The sequence below is a fragment of the Anguilla anguilla genome, chromosome 18 (genome assembly GCF_013347855.1).
Source record: "Anguilla anguilla isolate fAngAng1 chromosome 18, fAngAng1.pri, whole genome shotgun sequence".
Classification (NCBI taxonomy): domain Eukaryota; kingdom Metazoa; phylum Chordata; class Actinopteri; order Anguilliformes; family Anguillidae; genus Anguilla; species Anguilla anguilla.
This window is the reverse complement of record NC_049218.1, coordinates 9,004,398-9,024,274: the sequence shown is the minus strand read 5'-3', so window position 1 is coordinate 9,024,274 and position 19,877 is coordinate 9,004,398. Positions and strand designations below refer to the sequence as shown.

Below are 19,877 nucleotides of genomic sequence, written 5' to 3'. Positions count from 1 at the left end.
AGCCCACTCTGGGTTGTACTTATTTATGTGTTTTTACTGAAGGACTAAAGGTGAGAAGCCAGGAGAAGAGTTTCATTTCTATATGGTTTGGGTCTGTGACAGGACTCAGGTACTATTTCCACCTTGAGACTGTATATCAGGTGTGTCTTATCCGAAAAGGGTAAATGTGAGTGCAGGTTTTTAATTTTAACTCAACACGAATACACTTGATTCTACTTATTGATGTCTATATTGAAGACCACAATTAGTTAATCAGTTGAATCAAGTGTCATAGTGCTGGGCTAAAGTAGGAACCTGCACCCACACTGGCCCTTTTTGGATAAGACTGAACACCCCTGCTGTATGCTACATGATGCCAGACTGTACCCCCCCCTCCCCCCCCTCACCCAGAACTGTCAATTCTTCTGATAGGGAAGTGTAAAAGGAAGGAAAATCCTACCTTTAAATGCAAATTGTGTTCTAGAAGAATATGATGCAAAAATCCATCTACAAATCCACTGCTCCACACTTTCCAGACGCTCACGTCTACCATTTATTAAAAACGGCAAAATATATAAAGACAATGTCACCTGGAATACTCTGTTTCATGTACACAAAAAATTCTTAGTGTTGAGTTAACCAGTTTTAAAAACAAAACAAAGGCAACAGATGAATGTGCACTGAAAAAAACAGGAAACAGGAAATGAGGAATGTAGACCGGTGTTGTTTCGGTGGAGAACCGAACCGTGACTCCTGAAGGCTGAGCGGACTTTCTCAGGTTCAACCACAGACCGTAACGCATAAAGTATCATATTAGCGTCAAGGTTTTTTTTTTTTTTTTGTCGTTTAAAAAAAAGACACACGCTTTTAAGTCTGCCGCTCGTCTACGCGTGTCGTCGTCTGCGCCCCGACTACGTTCCGAGGGTGACGACAGCCCCCCTGCCCCCCAGCCCGTACGTCCCGAGGAATCTCAAGGATAACACAGTTTTTGGAAACCGTATCTAAAGGCGGACTTGCGTATTAATATTCTACCTTTTAAAAAATAAAAAAGGCCCTTTTATGCCCTGGAACGGGTGGGGTGGGGCTGAGCTGAGGGGACAAGGGGCCGGGGATTTCCGGGTGGAGTCACTGCGCCCCCTATGGGCCGCCGTCCCGGTTAGATGCCCTCCTGCGACGGCGTGAAGAGGGAGGTCAGCGCCGTGTCCTCGCTGCTTTCCAGAACGTCCCTCATCGCGTCCGGCTTCACCTTAAAGAGGGAGGGAAGGTTCCGGATGTGGACTTCCTTCTTAAACTGCTGCCCCAGGGGTTTCTGTCAGGGGGGGCAGGGGAGGGGGGGGGGGGCACGGGAGAGAATCGCACATGATTAAAAACCACACAATCACACATTTCTTTACACTGGGCTTCCAAATCTGGCAGAGTTAAGTGCTGTGACACTCTGCTGTACCTAGGGGGCGCCTCAGGCCAATTCAATTTTTTGGGAAAAAAAAAGAAAATAAAAAGGCTCATCCAGCTCCTGGTATTTTATAGGATGAATCATGTTTTTTTGTTCTTTTTTAACTTGAACGGAATAAAGCAGGTTTCACCAGGCTGTTTCATCTTTTTCTCTGATAATTTCAGTACCCAACCAGAAGGTGAAACATGTTTATAACAGCGCCTCCTGTCCTCTGGAGGGCGCCAACGGGCCACTCACCCCTACAATGCCGGCCAGGAGCCTCTTAAACTGGTCCTTCTTCTTCTTCTCCCCCACCTTCTGAGGGGGCGGGTTCAGCAGCTTCAGGTCGTACTGGTTCAGCGCCTCCACCTGGATGTTGGGGATCTGGCCCATGATGGTCCGGAGCTCCGAGTACCGCGGCCTCTGTGGCGGGGGGGGCCAAAAGTTTGCACTTGTTGGGGGGCAGGTGTGATTAACGACCATGTTCTGTGGAGCAGCGCCACATCCTGTGGAGCTTGCTAGTGAGGTTCAGTTGGGCAGAACACCCAAGGGATAGGAAGACAGCTCCAGTTTAGCTTCATATTACAGCACTAATGACTTCCTTGTAGGTTGGTAGCTACTGCGCTAATGTTATACATATGGCCTTGCTGGCAGAACAGGCTGACTCGCCAGCAAGCAAGAACTGAACTGTAACGTTTCAGTGCTGACAAATACCGGAATGGGGGAAGGCTGGTCCACTGGCTTGCTAATTTGGAACGGAATACAGCAACCACAGATATTACTATAGTCCAGTGTTTCTTAAACTATGGGTTGGGACCCAAAATGGGTTGCAGGAGTGTATGAGGTGGGTCCCGGAACAGGTCTGTAGTCCACTAGGCTATGCTAGTATGTGCATTTGATGGGTCCCTGAGTGATGGTACTAAATTTAGGACCCTAATTTGGGTCCCGATATTAAAGCGTATTCCTAACTTGGGTCCCAATATAAAGAAGTTTAAGAACCAGTGCTATAGACTAGCAGAGGTGCGACGCGATAAAGCGTCCCCCCGGGTACGTGTGGCGGCGCAGGGGTGGTTCCTCCTCACCAGGGTCTCGTAGATGGTGAAGGCCAGCTGCATCAGAGCGGCACAGCAGCCCTCGTGCTGCCCGTGCATCTGCAGCCCCTTCAGCACGCTGGTGTACAGCCACGTCACCGCCTCCGGCAGCAGGCTGCCCCCGACGACCTGCACCCGGACACACAGCGGTCGTATTTAAAAACAAAAATTCCAGTTATACGGGAGAGGAAAGTCTTAAGTGTACAGCAGTTGTAGTGGAAGTTGTGCTGATGCTTGTAAATCCTGTGACCCATCTCAAGTTTAAAACCTGCCTTTCAGAAAGCAGGTATGCCTGAGTGAAAGAGTGATTTGGAGCGTGAAGTCCAGGGACATATACCTGGCGGAGCAGAGTCCAGCACACTAAGGAGGCCATGCGGTGGCAATTTCCCGTGTCCCTCCAGGACAGCGAGTTGAAGGATAAGGTCAGCAGAGTCATGTAGATGTCCTTGTGGGGATCAAATGCACACACACACACACACACGTCAATCATCTTCCTTGAACTATCTAAGCATCAGCATTTAAGAACTATTCTATTTAAATATAAAGTGACTGAAAAAAAGAGCAACAGTTCATCAAAGGAGCAGAGAAAATGATAGACACAGACAGACAAACAGGCAGACAGACAGACAGACACAAACAGGCAGACAGATTGACACCTCGTGCTGCAGTAGGCACTTCCCCAGCTCGGTCAGCTCGTCGGTGGGGTAGGTGGGCGTCCCTTGGGTGGCCTGCGATGAGTCAGTCGCCATCATCTCCTCCTCTGGAAGCGAACCAGTGGAACGGGTCACATTCAGAACCACCATGGAAACGACACACTCAGAACCACCACAGAACAGACTCCCACAGGAAAGTCCACAATCACAACAACCATGGAAACGACACATTCAGAACTACTATGGAAACCACACATTCAGAACAGACTCACACAGGAAAGTCCACAATTAGAACCACCATGGAAACAGTAAGGGGCTTGAGTATAAGCTATGTAGTGCAATATGTTTGCTGTTGGGTTACTTTGACTGTGTGCCCCCCCCCCCCCATTTGAGACAGGGTTTGTGGCGTACAGAAGGAATGCTCACCATCCACGTCTTCTTTATTTCCCGCAGGTTCGGGAGCCTTTTTCAATATGCAGGTCACAGCTGCAAGAGAGGAGGGCAAACATCTGGCACTGATGTTCCTTCACTTTAACACAGCGCATGGCCCCACTCAATCCACTGTCCAAAAAGTCCATGGTGGAGGTGTTTGTCGGTGGACACTGGGGTGAGTTGTTTTGTAAATGTGGTGAGGGAAGCTTCTTGTTGGACACTGGGGTGAGTTGTTCTGTAAATGTGGTGGAGGGGTTTGGCAGTGGACACTGGGGTGAGTAGTTTTGTAAATGTGGTGGGGGGGGCGGGGTTTGCTGGTGGGCGGGACGTACAGATGAGGTCCATCACCTCCCGGGTCACCAGTCGCACCAGCTGCTCCTCCAGCATCTCCTGGGTCACCTGCTTCTCCTCACAGACCTCGTCATCATCTGAGCTGCTGGCAGAGAGCGAGAGAGAGAGAGAGACAGAGAGAGACTATAATGAGCCAGTACTCTCTCACACACACAAACACACTGCTACACACATACAATAGCTCACTCCACTGCTACATCTCCACACACACACACACGCACACTCTCTCTACAGCCCACACCACTGCTACATCTCCACACACACACACACACACACACTCTCTACAGCCCACACCACTGCTACATCTCCACACGTGCAGCCGGTAAGCAGAGGAGAGAACAGCGGCGAAGGAGCCCTTACCACAGAATGCCTTTCTGGTTAATGAACTGCCACCTCTGACTCAGCCTCTGCAGAAGAGAGGGAAAGCACCATTACAGCACATCACAGTTATAGTGTTATGCACATTACATTCATTTAACACGCCCGCTAACAGCGTGTCCACATGGGTTCTATGAGCAACAGACCGGGCGCTAACAGCACTCAAAAGCCACCGAGTCACAGGCAACATCCTTAAAGCACTAAATTCTGCCTAATTATGCCGACCTTGAACCCACATAAGGGCCACCAAAATCAATCCCATTAGAGGGAGCTTTACTCTCGTTTTCCATCCCAATCCTAATAATGGTGTTACTGCATCAGTTCATTCAGTGGATGTGCTCGTTCAGGGTTCCGCCCTCAACATCTTTACTATTAACAGAAAGACATCAGATTAACATAAAGCTCATAATAAAACGCACATTAGCCATCTGCACTGTATCAATATCCACTGCTCTTGTAGTATTTCTAATGCACAACATCTGAAGACCTCACTAGCTCTTGTAAATCAGTGATCTTACAGCAGAGGCTAGCCCGCTATGATAATCCTGTTTTGACTCACAATGCACATTACTCAAACCCAAGAGCACTTTTTTTCGCTTAAGGGTAGGAAAAGAGAAATCCCGCCCTGGATTCAAACCCATGACCCCCTCCCCGGCCAGGTGGAGTATCCCACAGTGCCGTTCAACCTGGCTGGCCCGGGTGTTAAGTCAAAGCTTGTGGTAGCTTCAGGACGCCTCACCTGGAGCATGTAGGCGAAGAGCGGTCCGAGCAGCGGACAGAGCAGGCCCTCGTAATACTCCTGAGGGCAGGACACCACCAGCTGCTTGATGAAGACCCGTGAGCGCGGCTACGTTAAGGAAACCGCACCACTACGGCTGTAACACCGGAAGATGACTCACAAACAGAACGCTCAGTGAACCGCAGTTAATCAAATGGACACAGGGGTGTCCAGTAACCATGGTGCTTTAGTCAAGGCTCCATCCCCGAATTTTATGCTTATAAATCCTCCAATCCACGAATTCACAAGGCCATATGTTAGCCTCAATACACAACTGAACGTTACTGCAGCACCACCAAACTGCACTTTCCTAAACAGGAAATGACATCATGGTGGGAAGGATATGGAGCAAGGGCCGCAGGCGGTGGTCGGGGACGTTGTCCAGGTTGACCAGGGCGGAGTTTACGATCTTCTCTGCCAGGCCCTCAATGGTGTAAAAGTCCTGCTGTAGGGAGGGGCCAGCATTGCCAAGGATATGGAAGCTGTGAGAGAGAGGAAGAGAGAGGAGGCAAAAATGAGAAGAAGTGAGAGAAGGAAGGAGAGAGAGAGAGTGAGAGAGATAAAGAGACAGAGAAAAGGGGGAGGGAGACTGTGAGAGACAGAAAAAGAGAAAGAAAGATGGATCGTTGTTAATCCAGAAATGAAGGCATTTGAAGAGAGACCGAGACATGGAGAGGAGGAACAGATAAGAGGCGAAAAGCTTGAGCAGGAATGATGGAGGGATAGAAGGGGAGGGAGACGGAGAAAGAGCGGGAAAGGGAGGAGGAGCAGAGGCAGTCTCTCACCAGTTGTCGTAGAGGGTGCAGAAAAAGCCCTGCATGCGCTCCAGGGTGGTCTTGTACACGGGGGAGTCGTAGATATCCAGCACTGGCTGGGGGAGCCCTGCAGAACAACCAGGGGTTAAGCGTTTGCAACAGAACTTCATCTGCAGGTTATCCAGTAGGAGGAATTATGCAGAGAACCTCACCAGATATATCTCTAGACCATCTGGAAGAAAACGTTAACCAGTTTGTGAGACTGGTTTCCTAACTGGTTCTAACTGGTGTCTGCCAGTATTATGCTAGAGGTCAGTGACAGAGTTGGCTTGACCCAAGAAGCGCATCCCTGGAAGTTCGGTGGACATCTCTCGTCAAAGCACATTATACAACACTTTAGACAACCTGGTCAAGCTCACAGCATTCTATGGTCAACCTGGTTCTGTGACTGTAAAGAACACTAAAATCTGCAAAATCAGCAGTAGAACCCACGGGTTCTCCCTTACCTAGCACCAGGTTCTTCTCCACGTCCATGACCTCGTAGGCCCTGGTGAAGGTGTCGCTCAGCCGGGCCATGTTCTCTGGCAGGAAGAGGTTGTTATGGGTCCTAGAAACAGACAAGACATCGTAGAGCGACACGGCAGTGTAGCGGTTAGGGACCTGGACTTCCAAGGCGGCAGGTTTGAGTCCCAGGAGGGGCACAGCCCTCGTACCCATGAGCAAAGTTACTTAAGCTAAATTTCTTCAGTAAAATACACAGCTGAACTGCATGTAAAAAAAACAGTTAGATGTACAAGTCACTGGGGTTAAGTGCATCTGTGAATCACTGAAATGTGCATGTCAGAGTGGCGTACGCATGGTTTAGGTTCGTAAGAAAAGGAAATTAAATCCTCTAAACCACCAGTTCTCTGAATATTTTTTTCCGGCAACCAACTTTTTGCCAAATGGTCCACCCACCCAACGCCCTCCATGCAAACAAAGCTCTCTGCAAATGACGTTATTACAACAATTTATGTAGTACGCTTATGAAGTAAATAGCCAGAAAACAATGAACAACAAAAATTTAAAATGTCTCTTCAGTATTAACATTTGGCCACATGCTTTGTTACTTTTCAAACCGAATGCAAGTAGTCCGTAGATTTACTGTATCGGCAAGATGAATTGATGATTGAGTCATAATTTTCAGGTTGAATCAGGGTCACAAATTATTACTTTAATACGTACCTGCAACCAGCAATGGGCAAACTACTCCGTTATTGCAATTAGAAAGCAAACAGGGTTTGAGCCACCGGTGAAGACCCTCCTACTAAACCTCCAACACTCTCACATTAAACAACCGTACTCCCCCTGTAGCCAGAGTGAGTGATTGGAAAGCCTGATTGTAAAAAATGCAGGACGAGGAGCCAGAAGACGAAACTCGGACAGGCACTGGCTGGTAGGCTGAGTTACTGTTAGCAACGAGCGCAAAACCATTCAACCAGAAGAAGGCTGTTAAAAACAGAACAAAATAAAAAAAGAGGAGAGCTGACATATCAAAGCTATAAAGAAACTTAAAAAAGGAGGGACAGAGAGAGAGAGAGAGAGAGACAGAGACTGAGAGAGAGAGAGAAACAAAAGACAGCAGGTGTGATGTTTTGGTTACCCCCTAGTCTGGCAAGTACAAACTCCCATTGGCTCACCAATGACAGGTGGTACAGCCTTCACAGTTGCTACGGTGAAAGCTCCCCAGAGCTCGCGCCCTCTCATTGGATGGAATGAGAGGGGCGGTCCAAGGAGCCCGAAAGGCAGTGGCCCCTCCCCTCTCCTCCTCCTCCTCCTACTTTGGGGAGTAGGGAGTGTGGCTGAGCTCTGGTGCGGAGCCCCCCGCTCTGACCAGCAGGGGGCAGCACCGGGCCCGCGTCCCGACAGGGCGTCCGCCTCCACCCACCTGATGAGGGCCAGCAGGTTGGGCAGCAGGGCGAGGACCTGGGTGGTGCAGGGGTTACGGAAGATGGGGGCGCCGGCGGGGGTGTGCCCCACCACAAATCCTCCGGCCGCGGCTTCCTCCAGATCAGCAGGCCAGCGAGCCCGCTTCACTACCCCCAGAATGGTGTACACACAAAAGCTGATCTACAGCAGAGAGGGGGGGGGGGAGGGAGGGGGAGGAAAGGAGGGGGGGTCAGGTGGGAGGGGGAGGGAGGAGAGGAGGGGGGTCAGGAGGAAGGGGAAGGGGGGGGGAGGAGGAGTGGGGGATTAAATTAAAATAAAATTTAAAAAAAGGATTTTAAAAAAGGATATGAAAAAAAAAGGAGAGAGCTGCTTTTAAAGGGGTCGATTCTGACAGGGAGGGCACACACGCATGCACACAGACACCAAGCAGAGATGAGGACCGGTCTGGTCATGTGAGCAATGGCGGAAGTCTGAGCAGTACTGCTGTCAGCTACACATGTGCGCACACTTCCTGCGGCTCCAACTGCAGTGAAGTACGAAGTACAAACACAAAGTACAGAAACGGCACAGCGGGGCACTGACATCCATGTTTTGGTCAGTCAGTAACTGTGAGCTTCTACTGTAGCAATCTGGCTCAGGTGGAAAAGAACGCTGACAGATTGGGGGTCCCCCCCCGGAGCAGGCGAGGACACCCCTGGATTAGATCACCGAGTGACCGACCGCCAGCCTCCAAACCCCCGCCGGATTCCGCCACGCTCACGGGGGTGGAGGTAGGGGTGGGGACTCACCCTTGACCTGCTGATCCCGGTCATGTCCTCTGCGATGGGGTCGATGTTCGTTTGGTCGGCCCCCACGAAGCCCAGGAACTGCGCTGGGTCCCAAAGCACGCTGGGAAGCGGAATGGCAGCGGTCAGCGAGCCACAGAACAGTACAGGACCACAAAGCCATGGAGGAAAAGCCTCATGTTTTTCAATTTAAGTGTACACTGATACTGATACTGCCCTCAACAGGAAATTTCCAAATTCAGTCCATCAACCTATGCAGTGTTTTGCCCCGATATAGTTGTTTTTTTTTTGTTTTTTTTTGGTTTTGCATTAACCAAAATGTATGTGTGTGTGAAAATACTTCATTATATTTCATACCTAGAAAAGCTGTATGGTGTGTCAACAAGTTCCTGGTTTAGAGAAGAAGTTCCTCATTACTACCGTTCAAGCCACAAACAGACAGGGATGCAAGTGTGTGGGGCGGGGCTGGGTGGGGCGGGGAGGGGCTGGGCTGGGCAGGGCATGGCTGGGCGGGGCGGGGCAGGGACGTGGACATACCGGGTGGTCTCCTCGGACTGCCAGCGCAAGGACACAGGGGCCATGAGCTCCTCCAGGAAGGCCTGCTGCTTGGCGTAGTCCTTAAACTGGTTACTGATGAGCACCAGGGCCTCCATCAGGGCACACTTCTCCATCTGCGTCAGCAGCAGCTCGTTGGAGAACAGACCCTTCACGTGGGTGTAGAGCATGTCGAAGCAGGGCTGGGGGGGGGACACACAGACACAGAGCTGCTTACTCCCACTGTTCACCCTCACAAACCCGGAGGTGTAGCTCACCGTTAAACCTCACAAACCTGGAAGAGTGTTGGTTATTCAGAAAAGGGGCGGGGAGCCCCTTATCTTTGCTATTCCAAGCTAAAGAATGTATCCCACGATTTAGGGAAGGCAGAACCTCAGAATCACCCCCACCCCCCATACTCCACAGCCTCGCCACCCACCAGGATGAACTGTGGGTAGTCTCTGCACATCTTGATGATGGAAGAGCAGGCGTGTCTTCTCACGTTCTTCACAGAGCGAGTCCTGGGGGCCTGCCAAACACCCAATCACAGCACAGCTTAGAGAAGCGTCCCTTTGAGCCAGGGCCAATGACCATATAACATTCTAGCCTCAACCAATGATTAATATAAATAAGCGAGAGCATTGACTCTTACCTTGCTCTCTTCTACCACTTCAAACGTGATGGAGCCGAAGAGCTGAAAATGGAGAAAATGGACATTACATTACAAGCATTAAGTAGATACTCTTATCCAGAGTATATTATCTACATTGTTCTTATTTTTTTAGTGCTTCCAATTTTCCTGGCTCAATCAGCGAATTATCTGCATACGTCCTTCCTGGTTCACTCGCAGACCAGCGCAAATGACTGGGTTGATTAAATGATAACACGCAGGAGTCGACACGAAATCCAGAGACAAACATGGGCCTCCGTGCGGGGGAGAGTTCAGGAACCCCCACCTGTCAGCACAGAGGTCAGGACAGAAAGAGAACCCGAAACAGTGACCCCCCCCCCCGTACCCCGCCCTGCCGCAGGCCCCTGCTCACCTTGTAGAGCACCTGGGGCAGGTATTCCGGCCGGTGCGTGACGAAGGGGAAGAGGGAGGAGACGTTGGTGAGGACGCAGGACAGGATGAGGGGGTCCCGCGTGTTGTAGTTGAGCACGGCCTGCAGGAGCTCGATGCCCTGCTCGATAGGAAGCTTCTGCACACGGGAAAACAAGATGGTTACCGTCGCCTGTCAACCATCTTAACGCTGCTCACTTTCAATTAGACTACAAATGCTGGAGCAGAAAAAAAGCTAAACAATTTATGGCACACTGATAAAAAAATTAATTAAACTGTTAAATGCAACTAAACTTAAATTGAATTAAACTTGTTAATGTTCTTTATACTTATAGTGTGTGGAATAGAGATGCAGGATACTGTCCTCCGAGGGCCATATCCATTTCAGATTTTAATTTCTACCTCTTATCCTAAATCAGTGACCTGATCACCTATACACAGCAAAACAGGTGTTTGATAACAGATAAGACCAGAGAAAGAGGTTTCAATCAGGGACACAAGAGCCTGCCTGGAACTGTCTTTCATGAGCTTAGCAGAAATGAGAAATCATATAAATGACTGGACCAATGAAATGTGGACATTGATACGGCCCCTCCCCCCAGAGAGGCAGGAACGCAAGGGCTACTGGGAGATGTGCGCACCTCCTTGTCCAGGGTCTTGAAGAGCTGTCCCACCACGCTTTCGGTGAAGAAGGTCATGGCGTCCCACTGCACCGCGGACGGGGAAAGGACCGAACACAGGCCCTCTGCCGTCTTAGCTGCGGGACAGACGGGGGAACAGAGACAGAGAGAGAGAAAGAGAGAGAGAGACAGGGGGAGAGAGGGGTACGCAGAGGGAAAGAGAGAGCGGGGTACAGAGAGGGGGGTACGAAGGGGGGGGTATGGAGAGAGAGAAAGAGAGAGAGGGGTACAGAGAGTGAGGGGGGAAGAGAGAGAGAGAGGGGTATGGAGAAAGACAAGGGGTACAGAGAGAGATGGGTATGGAGAGAGAAAGGGGGTACAGAGAGGGGAATGGAAAGAGAGGGGTACAGAGAGAGAGAGGGATATGGAGAGAGAGAGGGGGTACAGAGAGAGGGGTATGGAGAGAGAGAGAGGGGGTACACAGAGAGAGGGGAATGGAGAGAGAGAGAGGGGGGTATGGAGAGAGAAAGGGGGTACAGAGGGGGGAATGGAAAGAGAGGGGTACAGAGAGAGAGAGGGGGGTACACAGAGAGGGGGGTATGGAGAGAAGGGTACAGAGAAAGAGGTGGTTACAGAGGGGGGTTACAGTGAAACAGTGAAACTACACTGTTCCAGGCCACGCTGGTGATCTGGGCTTGTGGCGGAAGTGATCAAATGCAAATTCCTGGCCACGGCGTGGGTAGGGGAACCCCGCCCGCTGCTCCGAGAAGTGCCTCTGTTAACCCACAGGGACACCCCCCACCCCCGCCCACCCGCACGCATCGTCAACCTGCGACTGTGAAACCAACCGCAGCCGCAAGAGCAGACAGCCATGAAGGCCCGGAGGTAACCGCAGCGGCACGGCTGTTGCTACGGTGACCGCCCCCCCCCTCTGATGTGGCTCTGCAGCCACCCTTTCAGAATGCCTCGCTTCAGAAACGAATCGCAAATTTCACCCGTCCTCTTCCGTCTGATCTTTCACACGCAGACCTCTTTCTAACGAAGGCCAGGGCGGCAGAATTGTGATGTTTTAAAAAAATAATAAAGTGAAATTTTAATTTCTTACAAACACGTCACACCGGCCTAAACTTTTCCAAAACATTTATCAAACCATTAGCTTTAAAAAGGAAACCGCGTGCATGCGTGAATAAAAAAATTAAGAGTAATGCTTAGAACTTAATTACCCTTGACGATTAAATTCATACTGAATTTAACCAATTAACTTTACAAATAGCGGCAAACGAACCACAGATGGTAAAAAGAAGTACACACCAATGAAATGGCTCTTCCCAGTCAGGTATTCTGAACGTTCGGCTTCATCGCTGCCAACACCTCCCCGCCTGTTTCCACGGCCAGAACAGCGCAGCATTGCAGAGTGCAGTACTCACACACAGTGGTGCCCACGTCGATGGGCGCGGCGATTTGGAACTGCAGCCCCTCCCCCGCGATCTGGAAGGCCTCCAGCGGGACGATCTTGCAGGCGCTGCGGACCACCTCCCCCTGCTGGGCCCGGAAACCTGGAGACACCAGGAGGCACGGCGCAGAGATTAGGGTACCAGACTTGCAGGTGTGATTCCCAGGTGGGACACTGCGATAAGAATTTCAGTATTATAGAGTAGTGCAATGCTGAAGTCTCACACTCTTGAGAGAAAACACTCACTGTTGAAGAAGGAGTTGAAGTCTTCGTTGTTGTCGAAGTCCACACGCGAGTACTCACAGCTTGGGCTGTCATTTTTGGATGGGAACCCAGTCTGTGATGAAGAGGAAGAGGAAGGTGAGCGCTGAGAGAGTGCAGCTACGCGTGTTCAGCTATGTGAGCGTTAGCAAAATGGAACGTGACGATACCTTCACCAGGTTGTTCACAGTGGCCTTCAAGTACCTGACGGTCATCTTCACAATGACTGGGTCCTTCGACAAGACCTCATGTCTGAACAAGGTGCCCCACGTTATCTGGGTGGAAGACCTTAAAAACTAACAGAGGAGTCGAATCAGACCACAATCAAAGGGCCAAAACTGAATAGTATCAATACACTACATACACTAAATAGAGAACACAACAAGGTATAGCAAACCACACAACAGACCAAAGAGGGTCATAAAGTGACAGTTGCAATTACGAATGTTCTCGTTCACAAAGGGAATTAAGACTGAGACAGGAGTGTACGTTATACAGATTTTACTGAGATGGCATGAAGGATGAAAAAGGTTTAAAGAGAAGATGGGGTGCTGGAGCTGTAGGCTCCAGGGAAAACCATGAGATGGGCGGGGTTACCTGGCTGGAGTGGGTGGTGAAGGCCAAGAATGCTTCCAAGTACTTGTTGAGGTTGGCAGGGACTTCCACCTCAACATTGGAGCCCTGTAGAGAGACATTATTCCGTAAAGTTGAAGCCTTGGCCACAAGCATGCGGCTGAATGTAAGACATGGTACACACCAGATGAACGGGGGGCAGGTTTACTCACCACCAGGAAGCAGAGCTGAGTGCCTAAGGCACACAGCACTTGGCACAGCCTCTTCAGGAAGGTGTAGTCCCTCTCCACCACCCCCGGTATCTCCCCTGACCTGGGCCACACACACAAGGAGTACTGACCGACTCAGACAGGAGGAACACTGACTGACTGGATCAGTAAAACAGTCACACATACAGGGGACACTGACTGACTAGATCTGAGACAGAGGGGGGGGACTGGCTGACTGGATGAGTGACACAGACACAAACAGAAGTTACACTGACTGACAGGATCAATAGAACACAGGGGGCACAGACTGATTGGATCAGATGAAGACTCAGACAGAAGTTACACTGACTGACTGGGTCGGTAGTTGGGCTGATTCATTCAGACCAAAGCCAAACCACAAAGCGAGCACGCCCACACAAGTGCCAGTCAATGCTTTTGCCTACTAAAAACAGGACTGTCACCTTCACCAAGAGATCATAGTGAAACCAAAAGGGGAGACGGAAGATTTTAACTGAGAGAAACGTCATATAATCTGGTGCACTTTTCAAAGCGATCTGGGCGTCAAACAGAGAGGAACTCGGGGAACAAAAAAAAAACAAAAACTGTTCTTACTGTGAGCCAGAGACTGCAGCCCCATCTGCTGACCTGGAGCCAGAGACAAGAGCGATGACTGACACCACAGCAGGAGAAGCCACACCTCGGCCACGCAGCACCAACAAGCTCACAGTGCTGCTGGTCCTCTAAAACACTCAAACCCTCTCGCCCAACATTGAACATGAAGGGGATGACCTCACCGATTAAAATGTGCCCCCAACTCAAAATGCAACCAGCCAGCAGGCGATTATTCTTTCAATTATGGTTCAAAGATTAACGGCGTTTACAAAGTGAGGACGAACAAGGCGGAACGTTCAGGGAACGTCTGGTTAAACGCTAGAGGAACGTTTGGTACTCACTGCACGGCGGACAGAATGTAGTGCATGGCCACATCGTCAAACAGCAGCATAAGAGGCTTCCTGTCCTCCAGTCTACCCTGCGGAGTCACACAGACCGATGGACAGACGTCAGCATCATTGACGCTCACACAGACCAATGTCCCCAACACTGACACTCACACAGACAGATGTCCCCAACACTGACACTCACACACACTTCACCAACACTGACGCTTACACACACTTCACCAACACTGACACTCACAGACCGACAGACAGACTTCACCAACACTGACGCTCACACAGACCGATGGACAGACTTCACCAACACTGAAGCTCACACAGACCGATAAACAGACGTCACCAACACTGATGCTCACACAGACAGATGTCACCAACACTGACGCTCACACACACTTCACCAACACTGACACTCACACAGAACGATGGACAGACTTCACCAACACTGAAGCTCACACAGACCGATGGACAGACGCCACCAACACTGACGCTCACACAGACCGATGGACAGACGTCACTGACGCTCACACAGACGTGCCCAACACTGACGCTCACACAGACCGATGGACAGACGTCACTGACGCTCACACAGATAGAAGCTCACCTTCCTGCTGACGGCGATGAGCAGGCATTCGGCTGCCTCCAGCTGCAGCTCCGGTTCCCCTAGCAACAGGCATAACATCTCCAGCAGGCGGCAGTTCTCGTGGGTGATGTGGACCAGGGCCACCCAATCAATGTAGCCCGCCAGGGTGTTGAGTGTGGCCATGCCCACCCGACAGTGTGCCTTAGCCTGAGCCAGACAGAAAAGGGGGGGGGGGGCAGGGCAGGAGATGGTGATAAACACAAGCAAAATGCAGTGCAGTCATTTTGGCTGGAGGGTCAAAAGCTGCCATTGCTGCTCCATGAGACCAAGTGGAGATCATGTATAGTTTGCTATGACACAAAGCAAGTGACAGTTGGTTTCACCAAAAAAACAAAGACTCATCAAATCATAACTGCTTCAGTCCTTTCCATACTCAAAGCTTACCTTCAATTCTTGACTTGGAACTCGTTTCTGGAAAATAAAGTTTTGCAATTTGTAAAAATCAGCTTAAAATACAAAAGTAGTAAGCAATCAGGAATCAACAAGTAAACAATTCTCACAGTTGGCAGTCATTTTTGAACAGACGTGAATAAAACAAATCTACCATTTCAATGTTAGCTCATGATCAAAAGCACCATTTAAATGTGCAAATATCAGAATGTATAATTAAACAAAAAAGAGGTGGCACTATCCATAGTGTTCGTATGGCAGAGCAGCTAAAGACACACCCAGCTAGCATTCTTTAAACCAAACCCTGGGGCCACTGCTACGATTTAGACATCTTAACGCCACTTCCAAGTATCACGACGGGGCAGCACACATTTAACATTAAGATCCATCTCTACATTCTCTGAGCCCGGGGGACTGAACATCACTAATCTCCCAGGACTCGTTAACAGGACTGAGGTGGGACTGCAGGGCGGGGGGGGGGGGTCTGACCAGCCGGCGGTACTCGTCCACGTTGCGCTGCAGGATGGTGAGCAGGAAGCTGAAGATGCTCTCCATGTTCTGGGTGAGGGTCTGCTGGATGTCCTTGCGCCGCTGCGAGGGCAGCGTCTGGAAGGTCACCACGTCCTCGGCCAGCCGCAGGAGGATCAGCATCACCAGCTCCGTCTGCGCCTCCTGGAGGATGGGCAAATTCGTTTTTTATTTTTGTCTCTGGGGCTCAAATACCAGCTTTTCTGGAATGCACCCTTTCATGAAAATGGCGCAAAAACTTTTCGGACTAGTTAAATAAACCACATCCCAGCCCAATGATTATCTACACAGTAACTCAGAGTTTGGACAACTTGGCCATGGAGAGCTGCAGGTTCTTCTGGTTTTTGCCATCACCCCAGAATCTCCATAACAGCATCAGACCCAAAAAACCAGGTCAGGCCATTAGCCCACGTTATCAGCCGCTTTAATTGACCAATTCAGTCACAGGTGTCAAACTCCAGTCCAGGAGGGTCTGCTGGTATTTGGGGTGTTTTCAGCACCAGCGGTTCATTCAAGTCATCGATTGGCTAAAAAATCCACACACACACCTTGTTATCCAGGCCTGAACTGCCAGCTGTTTGTAAGGAAACCACAAAAACCCCCAGAGACTGCAGCCCCCTGGGAACTCAGCTCAACACCCCTGTGTTTACACGGCTGAGTGTGTGTGAAATGCAGCACATGCTGAGGCTCTTCTTCACCACCTTCCCCCCCCCCCCCCAGAGAGACTGAGTGATGCAGAGGGGCACCCCAAAAAAAACATAATAAATAAGGGAACAGTTTCTGCGCTGTCCCAGAACAGGAGCTAATCAGTGCACAGGAGAACAAACCCCCAAACTGGTGAGGGCCTCCAGTTCGGTCAGCATGTCGGGCCAGTGCTGAGGCCACTCCCTCTTGATCATCTCCACGATGATGCGCGAGAGGACGTCTTTTATGTGGCTCTCCTCCTCCATGATGGGGTGCGTGCCCTGCAGTTCAACAGCAAAACAAAAAAAAAGGTGGGCAAGGTGACCAGGAACACTTTTAAGGACTGCACGTTGTTGAATCACATGTATATTGACACTGTAAGCCTTTTGACTTACGTTTGACAGCAGCCCCATTGCACAGTTTTTTAACTGGACCTTCTCTTGAGGTGGCATGTTGTTCCACCGAAACCTAACATTTCAATACAAAGGTTTGTGAGTTACTGATGAGAGCACATTGTGGAAGCGGCATTCCCTTAAACTGTGGAATTTAATGGCAAATAAATGGTTCCATTTAGAGGACACCTGTATCTTAGATAAACCTGTTCCAAAGAAAATGGGGGGGAAATTTTTATCACTATAGAACAGTAATACTACTGACAGAAAGAGAGAGTTTGACTTACTTGATAACATGTTCCAATATTTGTAAGCCGAAGTGTCGGACGACTGGCGATTGTGCTTTATCTGCCAGTTGCAGACCACAGGGAACACAAAACGGGCATTTCTCTTTGAACTCCTCACAGAACTACAAAGGGCAACGGAGGGGCATGTGAGGATGCATACTTTAACATTGTTGGACAAATGTGCATATAGCAGAGATCTTCCATGGACCAGGCATTTATTCCACAAGCAAAGCACATAGCATTGACAACCGCTCAGTGGCTACAGTTTGACCAATCTAGTGTATTAGAAGTGTTATGGTGCTACTTCGTACTTATAACAGACAAAGGTTATCAAATCAATTGTACAGTGATCATAAGCATACACGATCATCTTGCTCACAAGTCCAAAAAGTCCAGCAACACAGTGCCATACTGTCGGTTTTACGTTTGGGAACTGTTGCATCTAAATGGCTTCCTACCAAGCTGTCAACGAGCAAGCAAGTTACCGCAGTTTGCTGCATCTAACTAGTTCAGTCACTTTCTAGTAGTTAGCAGGGCAAATAACACGGAGCTTTTATTATGACACCATAAATATGAGCCTCTCTAGGGAAATTGAAACTATTTATCTATGCTAATTTTACTATTGAAAATGCACACACATAACGTCACCTGATCACAAAGCATTCACCAGTTTCCACCAAATTATCAAAATAAGACTAGTCTGCATATGTCATCTACTAATTAAGTCGATAGCTAGCAAGCTATACATTCAAGATACCAAACGAAACAAATCAAATCAACTAAACTGCTATTCTCGCTGCAAACAAAATGATATTCTGATATTCTGGCTAGTAACTTAGTATTCGCTTGCGGACATAGCTAGCCATCTTCCAAGCAAGTGAGTTAGGGAATGAATGAACTTTGCAGCAAGCTAACTACCCAGCTAGTTTATCGCTAAGCAAACTGGCTAAAAACGTCACGAGTTTAAGTAATAGTTTTTAAATTTGTTCTATTGCTTAGTCCGGCTCAAGCAAACATGGGCTCAAAATGTAATATCCAGGTAGCTATCTACTACCAACATGTAAAAACACACCATGTTGCTCGCTACGCATCTATTTCGCTATCGTTAGTTACCTTCAGGGCCTCCAGGCGGTATCGTTGGCTAGATTCTGCGTCCATCATCACATTCACAGCTTTAATTAGCTGATCGCACATCGCGGCTACCGGTTCCGCCATAACGCTCCCCCTTGTTTAGAAGCACTGGAAGATCGGAAATAAATAAATTGCGCAATATACAGTATAGTGCCAGACACCTGCAGAAAGTCTGTACGCGTACCAAGACCTCACACCATGTACATACACGCAACGTGCTAGGCCGTGGAGACGAACTGCGCATGAGTGTTTCGTTTCAGAAATCTTCTTCTTCTTCTCCTTGTTATACGGAGGTTAGAATCCAGCTTTGGTGCATTACCGCCACCTTCTGCTCCGGAGTGTGGCTCAGACATTAGCCTTACACTCTGAATCCCTTCACCCTAAATTATATTTCATTCTCCATGCTTTACACCTAGTCCTACTATAAAATCCCTATTCATGTCAGCCACCCTAGCACCCTATACCTGCTTATCCATCATATCCTATTTTAAAAAACCCTGTATCTCTTAAGAAGGCTAACAGTACCCTGACCTGTGCTCTCTCACCCATGCTCAGTAAACCTTTTAATGTGAATTCATGCACCCCTAATTCCCTCAGATTATTCCTCATCATCTCTCTCTGTGTCCCATACTTCATACAGCTCAGAACTATGTGCTCCACTGACTCCACTTCCTGACATCCCTCACACAAGCCTGTCTGGTGTTTCCCTACCATTTTCAGTGTTTTGCTTAGTGCACAGTGCCCCAACCTCAACCTTGTCAACACAGTTTCCTCTCTCCTGTTTCCACTACCTAACCTAGTAACTTTGACACTCTTTTGGATTTGATATAGATGCCTCCCTTTCCCCTCTCTGACCCACCTTTCTTGCCACATTTGATTGTTTTTTTTCCCCAGATTACACATTTAACCTCTGCTATACTGATACTGATTTGCATTTCTATATTTCCTTTCTTTAAAGCCCTCTTTGCCAATTCATCCACCCTTTCATTCCCCTTCACCCCTACATGCGCTGGAACCCACAAAAAATTTACCCGACCTCCCTGATTTGCTATTCTTGTGACTGACTGAAGGATTTCACATAGAACATCTTGACGGCTGTTTGAATGGAAAGACCTTAAACTTGCTAGGGCTGAGGATGAATCTGAGCATATCAGCACCTTATCTTGTCTAGTTTTTTCCACCCATCGTAGTGCAACCAACACTGCCAACATCTCCACTGTGTAAACCCCTAACTTATTGGATGTTCTTCTGTTGATTCCAATTCCTTTTGCTGGTATTGCCACCCCAAATCCTGTCACTCCTGTCTCAGGTTGTTTAGTACCATCTGTATAAATCTGTGTAAAATCAAATGGGTATAGCTCCATCTGCTGCCATAATTGCCGGGGTAACCTGATCGTTTATTTCATCTATATCTCCAGAAATGTCTATCCTTGTCATTGTTTCCTCACTCAGCTTCTGAAACTTATCCCAATCACGCACACATTGTATTGCGAGCATTCAAATCTGCACACCATACTACTTTATGTCTGTTTTGTCCTTGTATCCTTAGTAGGCTATCCAAATCCAACCTTTTGCGTGGATTGTCGTAGTTTCAGA

The 19,877-nt window shown here is 49.0% G+C and overlaps 1 protein-coding gene across 4 annotated transcripts; it reads right to left on the bottom strand.

Moving 5' to 3' along the window:
• Positions 1-505: 505 nt before the first annotated feature.
• LOC118218227 (exportin-5) lies at positions 506-18,540 on the bottom strand. Of its 4 annotated transcripts, none has more exons than XM_035400752.1 (33): positions 18,264-18,540; positions 17,151-17,272; positions 16,867-16,939; positions 16,615-16,752; positions 15,749-15,931; positions 15,254-15,280; positions 14,831-15,016; positions 14,227-14,303; positions 13,886-13,918; positions 13,277-13,376; positions 13,089-13,172; positions 12,662-12,787; positions 12,477-12,567; positions 12,205-12,333; positions 10,799-10,914; positions 10,141-10,296; positions 9,750-9,791; positions 9,537-9,626; positions 9,101-9,300; positions 8,567-8,666; positions 7,777-7,958; positions 6,356-6,456; positions 5,880-5,976; positions 5,440-5,576; positions 5,056-5,153; positions 4,299-4,345; positions 3,920-4,023; positions 3,582-3,641; positions 3,159-3,262; positions 2,840-2,947; positions 2,494-2,631; positions 1,670-1,834; positions 506-1,288 (listed from the first exon to the last, which is right to left on the bottom strand). In XM_035400752.1, exons 1-33 carry the CDS (start codon positions 18,363-18,365, stop codon positions 1,136-1,138), a joined length of 3,669 nt encoding a protein of 1,222 aa, XP_035256643.1. In that variant the 5' UTR covers positions 18,366-18,540; the 3' UTR covers positions 506-1,135. The 4 variants fall into 4 exon arrangements, with proteins under 4 accessions (XP_035256643.1, XP_035256644.1, XP_035256645.1 ...); XM_035400753.1 differs by having other exon boundaries at positions 3,920-4,020; XM_035400754.1 differs by lacking the exon at positions 13,886-13,918.
• Between the last annotated feature and the right edge of the window lie 1,337 nt (positions 18,541-19,877).

Excerpts from the sequence above, each read along its gene's own strand:
- LOC118218227 (XM_035400752.1), bottom strand. The coding sequence starts at position 18,365 with ATGGCGGAACCGGTAGCCGCGATGTGCGATCAGCTAATTAAAGCTGTG. Across the intron at positions 12,568-12,661 it reads CTGTGAACAACCTGGTGAAG|ACTGGGTTCCCATCCAAAAA; the intron begins GTATCGTCACGT and ends TCTTCATCACAG. Across the intron at positions 5,977-6,355 it reads GGAGAAGAACCTGGTGCTAG|GGCTCCCCCAGCCAGTGCTG; the intron begins GTAAGGGAGAAC and ends GTTGTTCTGCAG.